Below are 14,243 nucleotides of genomic sequence, written 5' to 3' on the forward strand. Positions count from 1 at the left end.
GAGATTTGAGGATTTTCTTGTTTGGTTTATTGAGACAAAATCTCTGTAGCTTTGGCTGTTCTGGAACTTGTTCTGTAGGCCTGGCTGGCCTGTAATGTCCAAGAACTCCCTCATGAGTATTGGGATTCAGGCCTGGGCTACCACTGTCCATTAAGGTTTTGAAATTTAATATAGTCAGCATTTCCCACGTAGGAGACTGCTGCTGAGCCCGTTTTCTTTTTGTTAGGGTATTTCTTCCCTACGTTCATAGTCTCCTACTCCTAGACCTATGGCTCAGTCTATCTTACCAGCTTATTTCCATTGGATGAGTCTTATGGCATTTGTTAGAACTATGTTTATTTTTATAGTCTCAGTCTCTCTGTCTCTCTCTCTCTCTCTCTCTCTCTCTCTCTCTCTCTCTCTCACACACACACACACACACACACACACACACACTATATGTATTATATACTTTATATATGTGTGTGTGTATTCATATATATATGCATATAGGCATTTCATAGTCTTACTACATTTTGTTTATCTGTACAGATAAACTTTGGGTTGTTTCTCCTTTGTAGCTAGTACAGTGATGTTAACCAACAGTATGTGAGGGTTTCAGTTCATTCACACCTTCAGTTCATTACCTTGAAGGATATCTTTCTTAGTCATTTTAGTTAATGAAAACTTTTTGTTTCATTTGCAGCTCTCTAAAAACTAATTATCTGTAACATGTTTATTTCTTCTTTAGTCTTTTTGTGTATTTGAAGAAGTGTTCACTTGGGTCTCATGCCTACTTTTTAATCTGGTTATTAGTCTGTTGTTAAATTGAAAGAATTCTTTGTATATTCTTAGTATCTTACCAGGTTAATGATTGTGTACTTAAATTTCGTGAGTTGGCTTTCCCTTTGTTATAGGTGATCTTCTAAAAACCAATCTTTTAAGTATGTTGCCTATGTTGCCGTTTAGTTTTTCTCGTATGTGGGTCCCTTATTGAGTTCATTTCTTCTAATTTGAGATACTGAGTTAGACATGCATCATTTTTAGTAGCTTTTAAGGCGATAACAGAGTAACTGATGTTACAGGGTCTATATCAGTTTTGTACTGTAATAACTCCTTATTTCACTGTTTGCAGCCCTTCAGCATGCTGGCAAACACATGGAAGACTGCATCGTAGCCTCTTACACAGCCCTGCTTCTTGGGTGTCTCTGCCAGGAAAGTCCAGTAAGTAAATAGTTTAGAAGCGCCGTATGGATCTTTTTAAAAGATTGTTGTGTAACAGCTTCACACCATTACCTGATGCGCTTAATTTTAACAATTTCCCTGCTCATATAGGCTTCTTATTTCGGAAGAGTGGCTAATCGTACAGTTATTTAAACAGTTTTATTTATCTCCCTGTGGAAGAAAATGTCAAGAATATGTTGATAACTTCCTAGTGATTTCCTTTGAAACTTCTTTTTAAAATAGAATATGAGTATTTTTTTATTTCCTTTTCATTAAAGGCTTTTATAGCAAGATTTGAGATATGGTGGGCTGTGGTCTTCATGGCTTTTTTAAGAACTGATATGTATCACTCAAACTGTTGGAGATACTAAAAAGCAAGCTGGGGGGCTCCGGATGTAACTCATTACTGATGTGCTTTATTAGTGTGCCTTGGGTTTAGACCCTAGAACTACCTAAACTAGTTGTGGCAGTTAGACATACAGTCCCAGCATCTGAGAGGTGAAGGGAGCTGAGTCAGGAAGATTAGAATTTGAGGCTCACCTGGGCTTAGAGACCTGGTCTGACAAAAATGTGATTAGAGTGCTTTTAATGTCATACCGAAGGATTTACATACAAGAAATTAAAATAGTTTAGAATGTTAAAGAGTTTAAAATATTTCCTGACCTTTTCAGGATACATTCTAAGGAAAGAATGATCTGTTAGAACAGTGAAGTCCGTGGTATGAATGACTAAGTCCCTGCTGGCACCCATAGTTGATGTAAAAGAAGGGAGAGTATAACACCTAATGCTCAGCTGGCAAGTCAGGTCTGTGGAATAACGTGTCCTACACGGGTTTTATCGTCCTTTTCCTTGGTTAAAAGCACTTATCATGAGCTAGAGAGCAGCTCAGCTGTTAAAAGCACTTGCTGCTTTTCAGAGGATTAGGAGTTCGGTTCCTAGCACCTATGTCAAGTGGCTCATAACCACTTATGAGATCAGCTCCAAGGTATCCAGTGCCTCTGGTCTCTAAGAATACCTGCACTGTGTGCACACATATGTATACAAAATGGAGTTAAAAATCATCAAAATATATTTTTATGTATAGAAAAGCACTCATTATGGTCATAAGTAACCATACCTTAGGGTCCCATCTAGTCAAATAATGTCCCACAGGACCAGCTCATTTTCTTTTTAAGATGTCATCCTTGGACTTCTTACCATTTATCTGGCTGAGCATTGGACCACATGCTTCCCTCCCGTTTCAGGCTAGGAAAATGGTGGTAGAGTGTGTTCACCAGGGATTATCCCTGAGAAATGTGCGTCTATGTAAGTTGGTAGTCACACACATGTGGAGGGTATACGTACTGGACAGTCTGTTGCCATTGAAAAATCTGAACATCAAAAATGTAATGAGAATAGAATCTTGGAATCATTCCCTTTGGAATATGAATAGATAAATGAAAGGTCGGTAGTAGTTGCCTTAGTTTCTAATTGCTGTGATTAATACATTGGGATAGTAGTCATGTATAAGTGTATTGATAATAGATCTTGAAGTTTGTGTTGTCTGATGTGTGACCATTGTTATGGATATCTGTAGCTTTCATGTCCCTGAAGAAGGGCTTTCTGAATTTGCTGACAGTGTTGTGGATTCTCACAGCCACGGATATGGTAAATTAGTTGCCTTGTCAATCCTTATGATTAAAGTGAACTGGCTTTCCCACTGTGGCAGTGGAGTAGATACAAAGCGAGCATATAGTTATGGGCAGTAAGCTGCCTTCACTCTGTGGCCCCATGCTTAGGAAGTGTAAGAAAGTCTGGGCATTTTCGGTTTCCCACCTTGACTACCAGTTTGCACTTGGTACTTTTCAGTGGTCTGTCTCCTCACTGTTGTTGGTTCTTGCCTCTCTCTATACTTTGACTTTTGCATAGTGCCATAAGATCTAGCTTTCTCCCCAGCTCCGAAAAAAAGAACCAAAAAAAAAAAAAAAAAAAAAAAAGATCTAGCTTTCTTCAGAGCTCTTGCTAATCATGTAATTTATCTGTCCTTGTCTTGTTGACAGCTATGGAATGGTGGATTTATTTGCTACTTTAAAAACATACAGTTAAGCCTGCTTCTCTGATTACCGATGCCAGCATGCCTTTTGTATAGTAGCTATTACGCTTCAAATAGTCCATGCTATATTATTCCTCTTTGTCCCTCCTGTACTATGAATGTTGTAATGTCCTTTCCACAGCCACTATACATGTTTAGTCCTATATAGGAGTAAAGAAGAATTTGAACTAATGAAGGGCTTTCTTCATATCATGGGAGCTATTTATTCTTTATCTCAGTTTACCAAGCAGTTCTTCAGAGTTACCTCAGCCATTCTTTTCTCCATCATTGTTTAAATGTGATGATTTGGTACTAACTACATTTGTAGATCATGGTTGTTTTAAGCAGGTTTCTAAATTTACATTTATGTGGATGGATGTTTGCCTGTATAGTAGTAGTTTTCTTTGTATTGATGTAAAAAAGATCATGAGCAAAAGAACTTGAGGAAAAGGGTTATTTCATCTTCAGCTTACAGTCCTCCATGGTGGGAAGTTGCCAGAAACTCTTAGGAGTCCTCCTTACTGGTTTGCTCAATTTTCTTTCTTATACAACCCAGACCGCCTGTCTAGAGGTGGTGCTGTCTGCACTGTCAGTCACCAGTTAGGAGAACACCCACAGACCTGCCTGTAGGTCAGTCTGACGGAAGCAGCTCCTCAACTGGTCTCTCTCCCAAGGTGACTCTAGTTTGTGGCAAGTTGACAGAAAACTAGCCAGCACACTCCGCATGGATGTCTGTAAATCAAGTATATGTCTGTGTCTGGAGGCCAGAAGGGTATTAGATCCAATGGAACTAAGAGACAAGTATGAGCCACTGTGTATGTATGTAGATGCTGGGAATCAAACCCAGATTCTCAGGAAAAACAGCCAGGGTTCTTAACCGCTGAGCCTTCTGTAGCCCCTTTTCTGATGTGTTTCATCCAGTTATTTCACTTTATAATTGTATAATTTATACAAGAATGAACTGAGACTGGTGGTAATTTCTTCAAAAAGTAATTAGTTTCTTCCTTTCACCCATCAGAAGTTAAATTAAAGGCTTTCTTCTTATCTTTTATGTCATATCTTCATACTGTTGTGTTCTTAGTATAGATGAGCCTGCCCAGAAGGTCTTTTTACTCTTTCTGCTTCCTATAGCTGTTTTGCCTTTGTTATTCAGGACAGGGTGTCTCAGTCTAGCCCTGCCTGTCTATAGACCAGGTTAGCCTTGTACTCACTGAGATTTCTGTGTCTGCCTCTGCCTCCTGAGTGTTGCCACCACTGCCCAGCTAAATTAAGCAAGTTTAAATATAATGAAACTATATATAAATCAGGTCTTACTTTGTAATTTTTGCTAGCTTTGTTGTTGTCCCTTTTTTTTTTTCCTGTGGGTACAGTAGGGTGGTATGGAGTGGGGAATTGACCTGGATCTGCCTGCACATAGGTGAATGAGTGTGGACTGGGACCTACAAGGTTTGGGGTCCTTTGTAGATGCTACAGAATTGAGTTATGGTATCATTTTCTACCAGCTTGACTGTTTTTATCTGTTTCTTCAGATCAATGTAACTACAGTAAGAGAATATCTTCCAGAAGGAGATTTCTCCATAATGACAGAGATGCTTAAAAAATTCTTAAGCTTCATGAATCTTACCGTAAGTAACTTTTATTGCCTATTGCAGTTTATATATAAATTTTTGATTATTTTCCAGACAAAAATCTTACACTGTAGCCCAGGCTGGCAATCTTCACGTTTCAGCCATTCAGTGCTGACCAATGGGACCTGGCTAATTTATGTGTTTTTCCATTTAAATGTCATACATTGACAGTGAAAATAGTAATCCCATAGTGTTCTGCTCTTCTTCCCTGTGACAAAGTATTTAACATAAGCAGCTTACAGAAAGGTACATTCTGGTTTATCTTTCCAGCATTTTTAGTCGGTTGTGGTAAGGGTAGGGTGGAAGAACCATCTGTGGTGGACAGATAATGAGGATGCCTCTGTGTCAGCTTTCTCCTTTCATTCCAGTTGTGCTTCCAGGCTGTGGGTGCTGCCACCCACACACAGCAGACCACTGTGGCAGATGCTCTATTCCTCAGGCAGTGGTTTAATTGCAGTGTACTCTTTACTGGGTAAACTTTACTTGTTAAGTATTAACTGTCATTTCTCTCCTTCCCCCTTAGTGTGCTGTTGGAACAACAGGCCAGAAGTCTATCTCTAGAGTGATTGAGTATTTGGAACACTGCTAGCTGCTTTACCTTTGCTTCAGGTGCTTGGTAATGCTGGAGCTCTCCTTAGACAGAGAACAGACAGGAAAGAAGTCCTGGAAGACAAACCAAGAACGTTCATCAGTATCATTCGTGTTTGGATTTTTATGATCACCTGATTTCTTCATCATGCATTCTGCATTTGCTAAATGACAGTTACTACATCAATCTGCAGCTATCAAAAATGAGGGAAAAGGTTCAGGCTGTTAACAGTCCCATGCAGTATTTAAATACACTTACTTGGCAGAGTCTATGCCCTCCCCTTCTTTCCTTGCTTTGTTTCAGGCAAGGGTTAAAGGGGGAAATTGTGCTGCTGTTAGTGCAACTGCTGTGTATGTTGAGCCACTGTTGTCATGCCAGTCAGGTGCAAGGCAGCCTAGCTACTGAGCTGTTGAGTGTCCGAGGACATTCGAGACAGCAGCTTAGGTCCTTTTTCAGGCTCATTTGCTTTTGCTTTTTGTTGAATGATTCCAATCGTAAATAAAGCTTTTAATAATTTTGTGAATTTTTTTTGGTTGTTGTTCCCTGAACTACTGTCTATATTTAAAATTAGATGGAATCCAAAGACACAAGGGATTAATAGTATATTTTTTTATTCTTGATTAGGTTTGGGTGTTGAACTATTTTTCACTTCTGAGACCATGACCATATTCAATGTCATACCATTATGTGTCATAGCTATAGGCACAAGAAAACAAATAGCAGTTTGAGGGAATATTATATTATATAAGATAATGTGCCCTGTTAAAGGATTAAGCAAAAATAGACAAACCCAGGGTAGTTTACACTTAATGCTAGGGAGGCTCTTGAAACATTGTTAAGTTTTGAGGGAAGTTCTCTAGATATATTTTCTAATGTTCAGTACAGTAAAATATAAGGAAGCTAAAACACCAATGTGGAATTCATTTTTCCAGATAGCGTGTATATTCTTCTATAGAGTGACAGGATCAATTGCATATGCGCAAAGCCTTAAAATTGCAGGTGTAGAGAAGACCCTTTTTATTCACATCCTATGTTCATAGAGCAATTGTTTAGACAATGATTGTGGAACACACAGAACATGGTTTATAGGTTAAATTTCATAGTTTTTTTTTTCTTTTTTTCCTGTATTGTTCAGACCACTGGTTATACATTTCCCCCTTTTTATTAATCTGCCTGAGGACAGACAGGCTTTCCAGAGATGTTTCATTAATACTTTTAATTACCTTTCAGGTAGTTCCATCATGTTTCTTCATTGGATTTGTAAAACTTGAAGCCATAAAAATATTAGTTTGGTGTGTATTGGGGAAAATAGCTGAAAGTCTAATTTTGACTCATTTTAGACTTTGTTATTTCCTTGTATAAAGTAACAAACCGGGGCTCTTGTATCAGTGCCATCTGTAATGTTTTTAAATGCAGTGGCTGCCTTCTATTGTCTTCCTATTTTTGATAATGCAGATTGTTGGGAAATCTATAAGGAAGTAACTGACTCTAGGCAAATTGTTTTCTTCCTTCTACCCACCCAAACCCTACCCATCACCTTTTTGGAACACAGTATGCCAGTGTAATGTGGGAACCATTGAGACTGTATTTGCCCTGAGTACCAAACTAATTTAGTGAACTTTTTTCTTTTAAAGCATACTGGTAAATGATGTCCACAAATTTCCTTAGATATATTTTAATTAATTGTTTTAAAGTACATTGATATTTATTAATCATTGGATTTGGGGAGCAGATTTTTGACTGTGGCAGATGGTAAGGAACAGAACAGTAAATAGTTGGACGAGATCAATCAGGGCGAATTACATTTTTTCTGTTACACTGGTGATCATTTGATAATTGATTTACCTCAGTGTTTAACAGTTTTTGTTTTGTTTTAAAAATACTAACTAATTGTCAAGCACTGATAGAGATGCAGGTTTTGGTGGGTGTGGGTTGTGAGGAAGATCTCACCTTACCAACTGCAGTGCATTTCTGTGTTTTTAACCCTCAGAGAACTCTCATTTTAGGGTACTTGAGGCTGACTTGCAAATTAACTAAAGTTTTAAGGTAACCTTTTTTCCATTGTAAATATTTCTGTAAATACTACCAGTTGGATATTAGAACAGTAGGATACTTTTCTGAATCCAATCCTATTTTTATTTTATACAGTATTTCTCAGCTGTGATCTTTGGAGCAAAAGCCAACGGCAGGAAAAAATAGTTTGTACCAGTTTCATGAAGTATGTCTTTGGGTTTTTGTAAATAATTTTAACTCAAATAAAATTGCTACTTTAAATACACACGTTGTCTTTAACATAAGTCTATTGACCTGTTTTGGAGAAAGAAGTCTCAAAACTTGATAAGACCAACACTGTGTCATTTGAGCATAGGTGTTCGATTTTTCCTAACTGTTTTATGTACTTGTATAGGTACTGGTCTGAACGAATGGAAGCACTCAGCACTCTGGGCTGCTTAGGGATGGTGGTTCTCTGAGTGCATAACTAAATCCTTAGAATGTCCTCTATGTTACTTAAACTTTTGGCTTTCTGAATATGACTGTAAATTTCTTCGTGTTTGAAGTTTGATAGCCAGTTTTTAAGCTTTTAAATTTTTTTCTTGTCAGCCTAAAAGATTTTTACATTTACAATTAGATTCCTCAACCTTGCCTTGCTTGCTTTAGTTACAAGAGTAGATTTCAGGATTTTCCCCTGAATTTCTTACTTCCTCTCCCCGTTTATACACATACACAAGTGTAAGGCCACATTCAAGAGTGGACAGATGACCCAGGTTCTAGACTTGGAAAGATCTAAATCATACACATGGGAGTTTGGGTCCTAGCTCTGGTACAGCTGTTAAATTGGAGCAAATTCTTAAAACTGTAATTCATCCACTAAACTGTAATCCCCAAAGCAAGGCAGGAAAGCAGCCGGGCAGACTCCACACTCACCAGGTTCCTTTATTGAAAAATGGGAGACACTACCAACCTACCTGATGGTTGTAAAGATTAAATATCTATGAAGCATTATTACAATGTTTCAAATTTAATGTTTAGTGTTAGTTCTTAGAGGTTTTTTCCTTTTACTATTTCACTGTAAAAAAGTAAAAATGCTCTGGAAATGAACTAGAGTACTCGTGACTGTTGAAGGATTTCTAGTGCTGGTGCCTCACATCACTGCTGTTGATTGATGGCTTGTGCTTTTAACACCAGATTCTCCAAATTCCTATTTCCAAACTTGGTCTTGTTAATGTATTCATAATGAGTCATAAAGTAGAGGGAAATTGAGCAAATATTAATGCTTTCTAGACTGTTTCAGGTTTTTTCTTAGAAAAAGGTGACCAATCTAAGAGGTTTGGACAATTCACTGTTGATGGCCTCCTGATAAGTAAGTAACTTCATGTAGAATGTCTTTGAACAAACTTGAGTGTTTTGGTCAAACCTCTTTCTCTAACTTCTGTATATTTGCAGTTTGAATTCTCAAAGTGCCATCTGCCGGTTTAAGGAACATAATAGAAAGCCACATTTTTCTACCTAGACTTTACATTCTCTAAGAATTTGCTTACTAACTGAGATCATACTACAGAAAGTGCATATGCTAAACATGTCCAGAATATCTATTGATACTGTTTTTTAATGTAAGCACACTAAACATTACAGTTCAGACAGACATGGAGACTGAAGCAGGAGATAGGAAAAGCTGCACCAATACAGGACTTGTCGACTTCATGTAGTAAGTAGCTTGTGGTGAAGGTGCACATCGTCACGTATAGAGCGAACCACAGGAAATTATAGATACAGCTTGAGTTTCTAGAATAGCCAACGTAGAACACAAGGCAAAGAAGGAAAAACAGTAACAAAAAACTAGCAAGAGAAAACAAAACAGGACGGTGAGCGAGCTGAGTGGGTAAAGGTCCTGGTCTCCATGCCCTAAACATGACTTCAATCCCTGGGCACCCCTGCTGGAAGGCGTGAACTGGCTTGTGCAAGTTGTCCTCTGGCTCATACAAAAGGAAGTGAAAACAGGAAGCATACGAGACGAATAAAAAGTAAATCTGTGCAAAAGGAACATGCCAATGTCCTCTAAATGTCACGGTATCTTTAATTGTATTAAAGCTTAGTTAAAGATTGAAGAGATGCTGAATTTAAGTGAAACATGAAAGAAAAAAATGAAAATACGCCATAGTGAAATATTGATGTAAGACATACTTAAGGCAGACTCATGTATTTCTCTAAGAGCATATTGTAATCGTGGAGATGTGGAATGTATACAAAAGGACACAATGTACCCCAAGCCAGGCATACACACCACCACATTCCACACCCTGACCCCCATAGGTTTGTTCAAGCACATGAGTCTATGGGGGGCGATACCTAGTTGTAGTATAAGAAAAACATTCGGTCCAACTTCTGAAGTACCCATGAGTCTATAGCAGACTCAACAGTCTTGAGAGTCTCTTCTGGTCATCCACTTAACTGTAAGCCCCAAGCAAGGCAGGGAAGCAGCCGGGCAGACTCCACACTGCATCTGTGGCTCCTGGGCATTCAGTCTTCAGATTTACAACTCCTTTTTTTGTTTTTCATCCAACATTTTCCTGGTCTGGTTCCACTGCCCTATTAACAGCTTTCTTCAGCAGGTATCCATGGATCCTCTAACATCTTGAGGTCTGTAAGTCAACCTCAACTTCCCAACTTCTTGTTTCAATATTTGGGAACCACACATGGTCTGGGCTCCTCCAAAAGGCTTGCATCACTACTCCAGCTCTGCCCTCTGTAGCACTCTAGGCCCTGATTCACTCCACTCCACGCCACTGCTGCTGTTCTTGGTGGTCATCCCATGGCACTGGCATTTCCAATATGCTGGGCTCTTCTGCTGCAACTAGGATTCACCAATAACCTCTCTAGGCTCTCTTCATGGAGCCAAGCCTCCATTCCTTTGTATGACCCCTTCAGTCCTGGGCTGTCAACTACAACTGAGGTTCTACCTTTACCAGTGGCCCTCACAGTGCTCTTTATGACCTCATCATGCCTTCAAACAAGTACAACCGGGGTGACTCTTACACATTTCAGCTGCAGCAGGAGGTACAACCTTGGTTATCTCTAGAACACAGCTTTTTTCGTGATCTTAGAAAACACTTCTCAAATGATTTCATCATAGTAATGCTGACCTCTTAATTTCTGCTAATTTCTTAGCTTCTTAGCTCCAGCTAACCAGCTTCAGTTGTCCCAGTCTTTTTTTTTTTTTCTTTACCAACACCGGAGCCACACGGCCAAAGCTGCTAAGTTCTGCTGCTTGTTGGAGCTAGAACGAGGCCCCCTTTCACCAGCTTTCTGCTTTCCAACTCCTTCACTGCTTAAGCTTGGCTGTCCTGGAACTTGTTTGATGATGAATTCGAGATGCTGGGATGAAATTTGTGTACCACCACTTAAACTTTTCTCTATTTGAAATTTGTTCTAGGTTGGGGATTTAGCTCAGTGGTAGAATGCTTGCCTAGCAAGCTCAAGGCCCTGGGTTCGGTCCTCAGCTCCGAAATTTGTTCTATACTAGGCTGGCCTTTAACTTAGAGATCTGCTTGTTTCTGTCTCTTGGGATTAAAGGTGTGTACCACCATGCTTGGACCTGAGTTTAGCTGGGTGGGATCTTGCCCCGAGGTCACCATTCCCTTAATCTGTTTATCTCCTTGAACACAGGATTCAACTCCTTTTCACTTCCTGGTGCTCCTTCTTGAACCATACATTTTATATTTTTCCTTTCTCAGTTTGCTTCTTTTCAGTTAAAATGCTCTTCATCAGACTAAACCAGAGAACAAAGTCTCTGTTGGGCATTTTTGTGACTTCCTTTATTAATGGGATTAATTTAAATCTCTTTATCTTAGCCTTAAGTAGACTCTTCAGACAAGGCATAAGGCAGCCACATTCTTCACCAAAATACCACAAAAACAGTCTCTAGGCCACATACTGAAATTCTTCAGTGAAACCACTTGGGCCAGGTCTGCACAGTTCAAATCACTCTCAGCAACAAAGTCTTAAATATGCCTACCAGGACAGCCCACTAAGTCCTACTTAACCATTCCAGTGCTTTTCAAATCCTAAATCCCCAGATCCACATTCTTCTAAACAAAAGCATGGTCGGGCCTATCATAACAATATCCCAGTCCCTGGCACCAACTTCTGTCTTAGGGTTTTCATTGCGGTGAAGAAACACCATGTCCAAGACAACTTTAATGAGGCCAACATTTAACTGGTTCCGGCTTACAGGTTCAGAGGTTCAGTCCACTATCATCAAGGCAGGAGTGTGGCAGCGTCCAGGCAGGCCTGGTGCAGGAGGAGCTGCGAGTTCTATGAACTCCTCATCTGAAGACTGCTAGGAGAAGACTGGCTCCCAAGTGGTTAGGAGAAGGGTCTCATTGCCCACCTCTACAGTGGCACCCTTCCCTTTAACAAAGCCACACCTGGGTTGGGGATTTGGCTCAGTGGTAGAGCGCTTGCCTAGCAAGCGCAAGGCCCTGGGTTCGGGCCCCAGCTCCGAAAAAAAGAAAAAAAAAAACAAAAAAACAAAGCCACACCTACTACAACAAGGCCATACCTCCTAAGAGTGCCACTTGCTGAGCCAGTTTAAACCAGCACAAATAGATACTTTGTCTTTTTAAAACATAAGCTGGTGGCTGTAGTCCATACCTGTAATCCTAGCTACTAAGGAAGTTATGCCAGGCCAATCAGGTAAGTTCAAGACCTGCTTGGACAGTAACATGTCTCAAATATGTAATTAAATTGAAGCTACAAAAAATCTGAGTGGATGAATTACCTTAGTCTAATATACAAAATTACATTGAACCTGATTTTTGTATTGCATATGAAAATTTCACCAAGATAATCTAAGGGCTCATAAGACAGGCTTTGGCATATTTCAGATGAGTGAAGTGAATGAAGACCAGCAATCAAAAATCAAAACAACAGCCGTGGCAAAGCAGACTCAGATGCTAAGCAGTGTGGGTCAGTAAGAAAAGCAAGAGAAGATTGTGCCAATTAAAGCAACACATTGGGGGTTGGGGATTTAGCTCAGTGGTAGAGCGCTTGCCTAGCAAGCGCAAGGCCCTGGGTTCGGTCCCCAGCTCCGGAAAAAAAAAAGAAAAACAAAGAACAATAAAAAAAAAAAAAAAAAAAAAAAAAAAAAAAAAAACAGCGTAAGTTGGTTTTTTTTTTTTTTTGGTTTTTGTTTTGTTTTGTTTTTCTTTTCTTTTTTCTTTCCGGAGCTGGGGACCGAATCCAGGGCCTTGCGCTTGCTAGGCAAGCGCTCTACCACTGAGCTAAATCCCCAACCCCTTCCAGCATAAGTTTTTAAGAAAGAAAAGTTAGGTTAGAAATCAGTGTACTAAAACAAACTGAAAAGCTTTTTTTTTTTAAGTTAAGCCCTTACAACCAAACAAGAACTGCCAATGTAGGGAATGAAAGATGAAATAATACAGAGCCTATGGATATTAAAAGAAATAAGATGTTACAAATAAGCCTAAAATCTTTATTGCTAAAATTTCAAATTTGAGAAATTCAGAAAACTGACGAGGTCAGGCCAGGTTCTGTGATATGCGTGTGCAGTCACAGCATTTGGGAGATAGACACATAAGGATCAAGTTTCAAAGGCTGTGTTTAGGGAGATGGCTACTCGAGACGCTGTCACACAAAAAATTGAGTGTGTATGTATGCATAAAGGCAAAAGCGAGCCGTGTCCATGGAGAGAAGCTGAGGCCCCACGCTCCAGCCTGAGGCTGCGGGCGCTGCGACGTGGACATGTCGGCGTCCGGTCCGCGCCACCGTGCAGGCCGTGAGCAAGAGAACACTGCAACCCACGCGGGCGGCGCTCACGCTGACCCCCTCTGCTGTGAACAAGATAAAACAACTTCTTAAAGACAAGCATGAGCATGTGGGTCTGAAAGTGGGCGTGCGGACCAGGGGTTGTAACGGCCTCTCTTACAGCCTGGAGTATACAAAGACAAAAGGAGATGCTGATGAAGAAGTTATTCAAGACGGAGTCCGGGTGTTCATCGAGAAGAAAGCCCAGCTAACCCTGTTAGGCACAGAGATGGACTATGTGGAAGACAAACTGTCCAGTGAGTTTGTGTTCAACAACCCCAACATCAAGGGAACCTGTGGCTGCGGTGAAAGCTTTAACGTCTGAAAGCTGAGGACTGCAAACTCCAGGAGAGCTGGGTCTGCCTTGGAGCGTACCGAAGAAATCATGTGATGTCCCGTGTCGGAAGTTAGTGTGTGGCTGCCTCGTGGGTGAGAATAAAGTGAAGCATTGAAAATAAAAAAAAATGGCAAAAATGAACATTAAAAACCAAGGCTACATGACCCCAGAGTTACTAGTCCCACAGACATGGTTTCCAATGAGATCTGAAATCCTAGACAAAGAATTAAAGGGGATAATTATAAGTACATCCAGTGAAATCAAGAGAAGTCACCACCCTAAGAATACAAGCAGCTGACTGAAATAAGAAGGTTGATAGGAGTTATAACTGCAGAAGTTAATGTAGAGCTACAAGTCTGAAGAAGGGCTGGGAACAGAAAGCAGCAAACAGAAAGCTTTTAGGGAGTCACTGATAGAATGGATCGAAGACTGGACCGAGTGTTGGATAGATGGCAAGGTAGTTGAAATGTTCAAAGATAAAGTACAGTTAAGAATATGGGGCACTACATAACGACCAGACCTACAAATCCCAGACCCGAGAAAATGAGAATTTCATGCTGGAGGAATGAAAACCATTATTTTCAAGAACGCAAT

At 39.9% G+C, this 14,243-nt stretch overlaps 1 protein-coding gene and 1 pseudogene across 5 annotated transcripts in view; both read left to right on the plus strand.

Moving 5' to 3' along the window:
- The window catches only part of Wapl (WAPL cohesin release factor), a 69,732-nt gene extending 61,963 nt beyond the window's left edge, over nucleotides 1-7,769 (plus strand). For all 5 annotated transcript variants that reach the window (XM_006252726.5, XM_006252725.5, XM_063275139.1 and 2 more), the window contains 3 exons: nucleotides 1,115-1,203; nucleotides 4,804-4,899; nucleotides 5,426-7,769. In XM_006252726.5, coding sequence (XP_006252788.2) covers nucleotides 1,115-1,203; nucleotides 4,804-4,899; nucleotides 5,426-5,491 — 251 coding nt within the window. In that variant the 3' untranslated portion in view covers nucleotides 5,492-7,769. The remainder of the gene's footprint in view (nucleotides 1-1,114; nucleotides 1,204-4,803; nucleotides 4,900-5,425) is intronic.
- A 4,399-nt stretch (nucleotides 7,770-12,168) lies between these two features.
- On the plus strand, nucleotides 12,169-13,777 carry Isca1-ps1 (iron-sulfur cluster assembly 1, pseudogene 1; annotated as a pseudogene).
- Nucleotides 13,778-14,243: the final 466 nt, after the last annotated feature.

This window comes from Rattus norvegicus, chromosome 16, assembly GCF_036323735.1.
Source record: "Rattus norvegicus strain BN/NHsdMcwi chromosome 16, GRCr8, whole genome shotgun sequence".
NCBI lineage: Eukaryota > Metazoa > Chordata > Mammalia > Rodentia > Muridae > Rattus > Rattus norvegicus.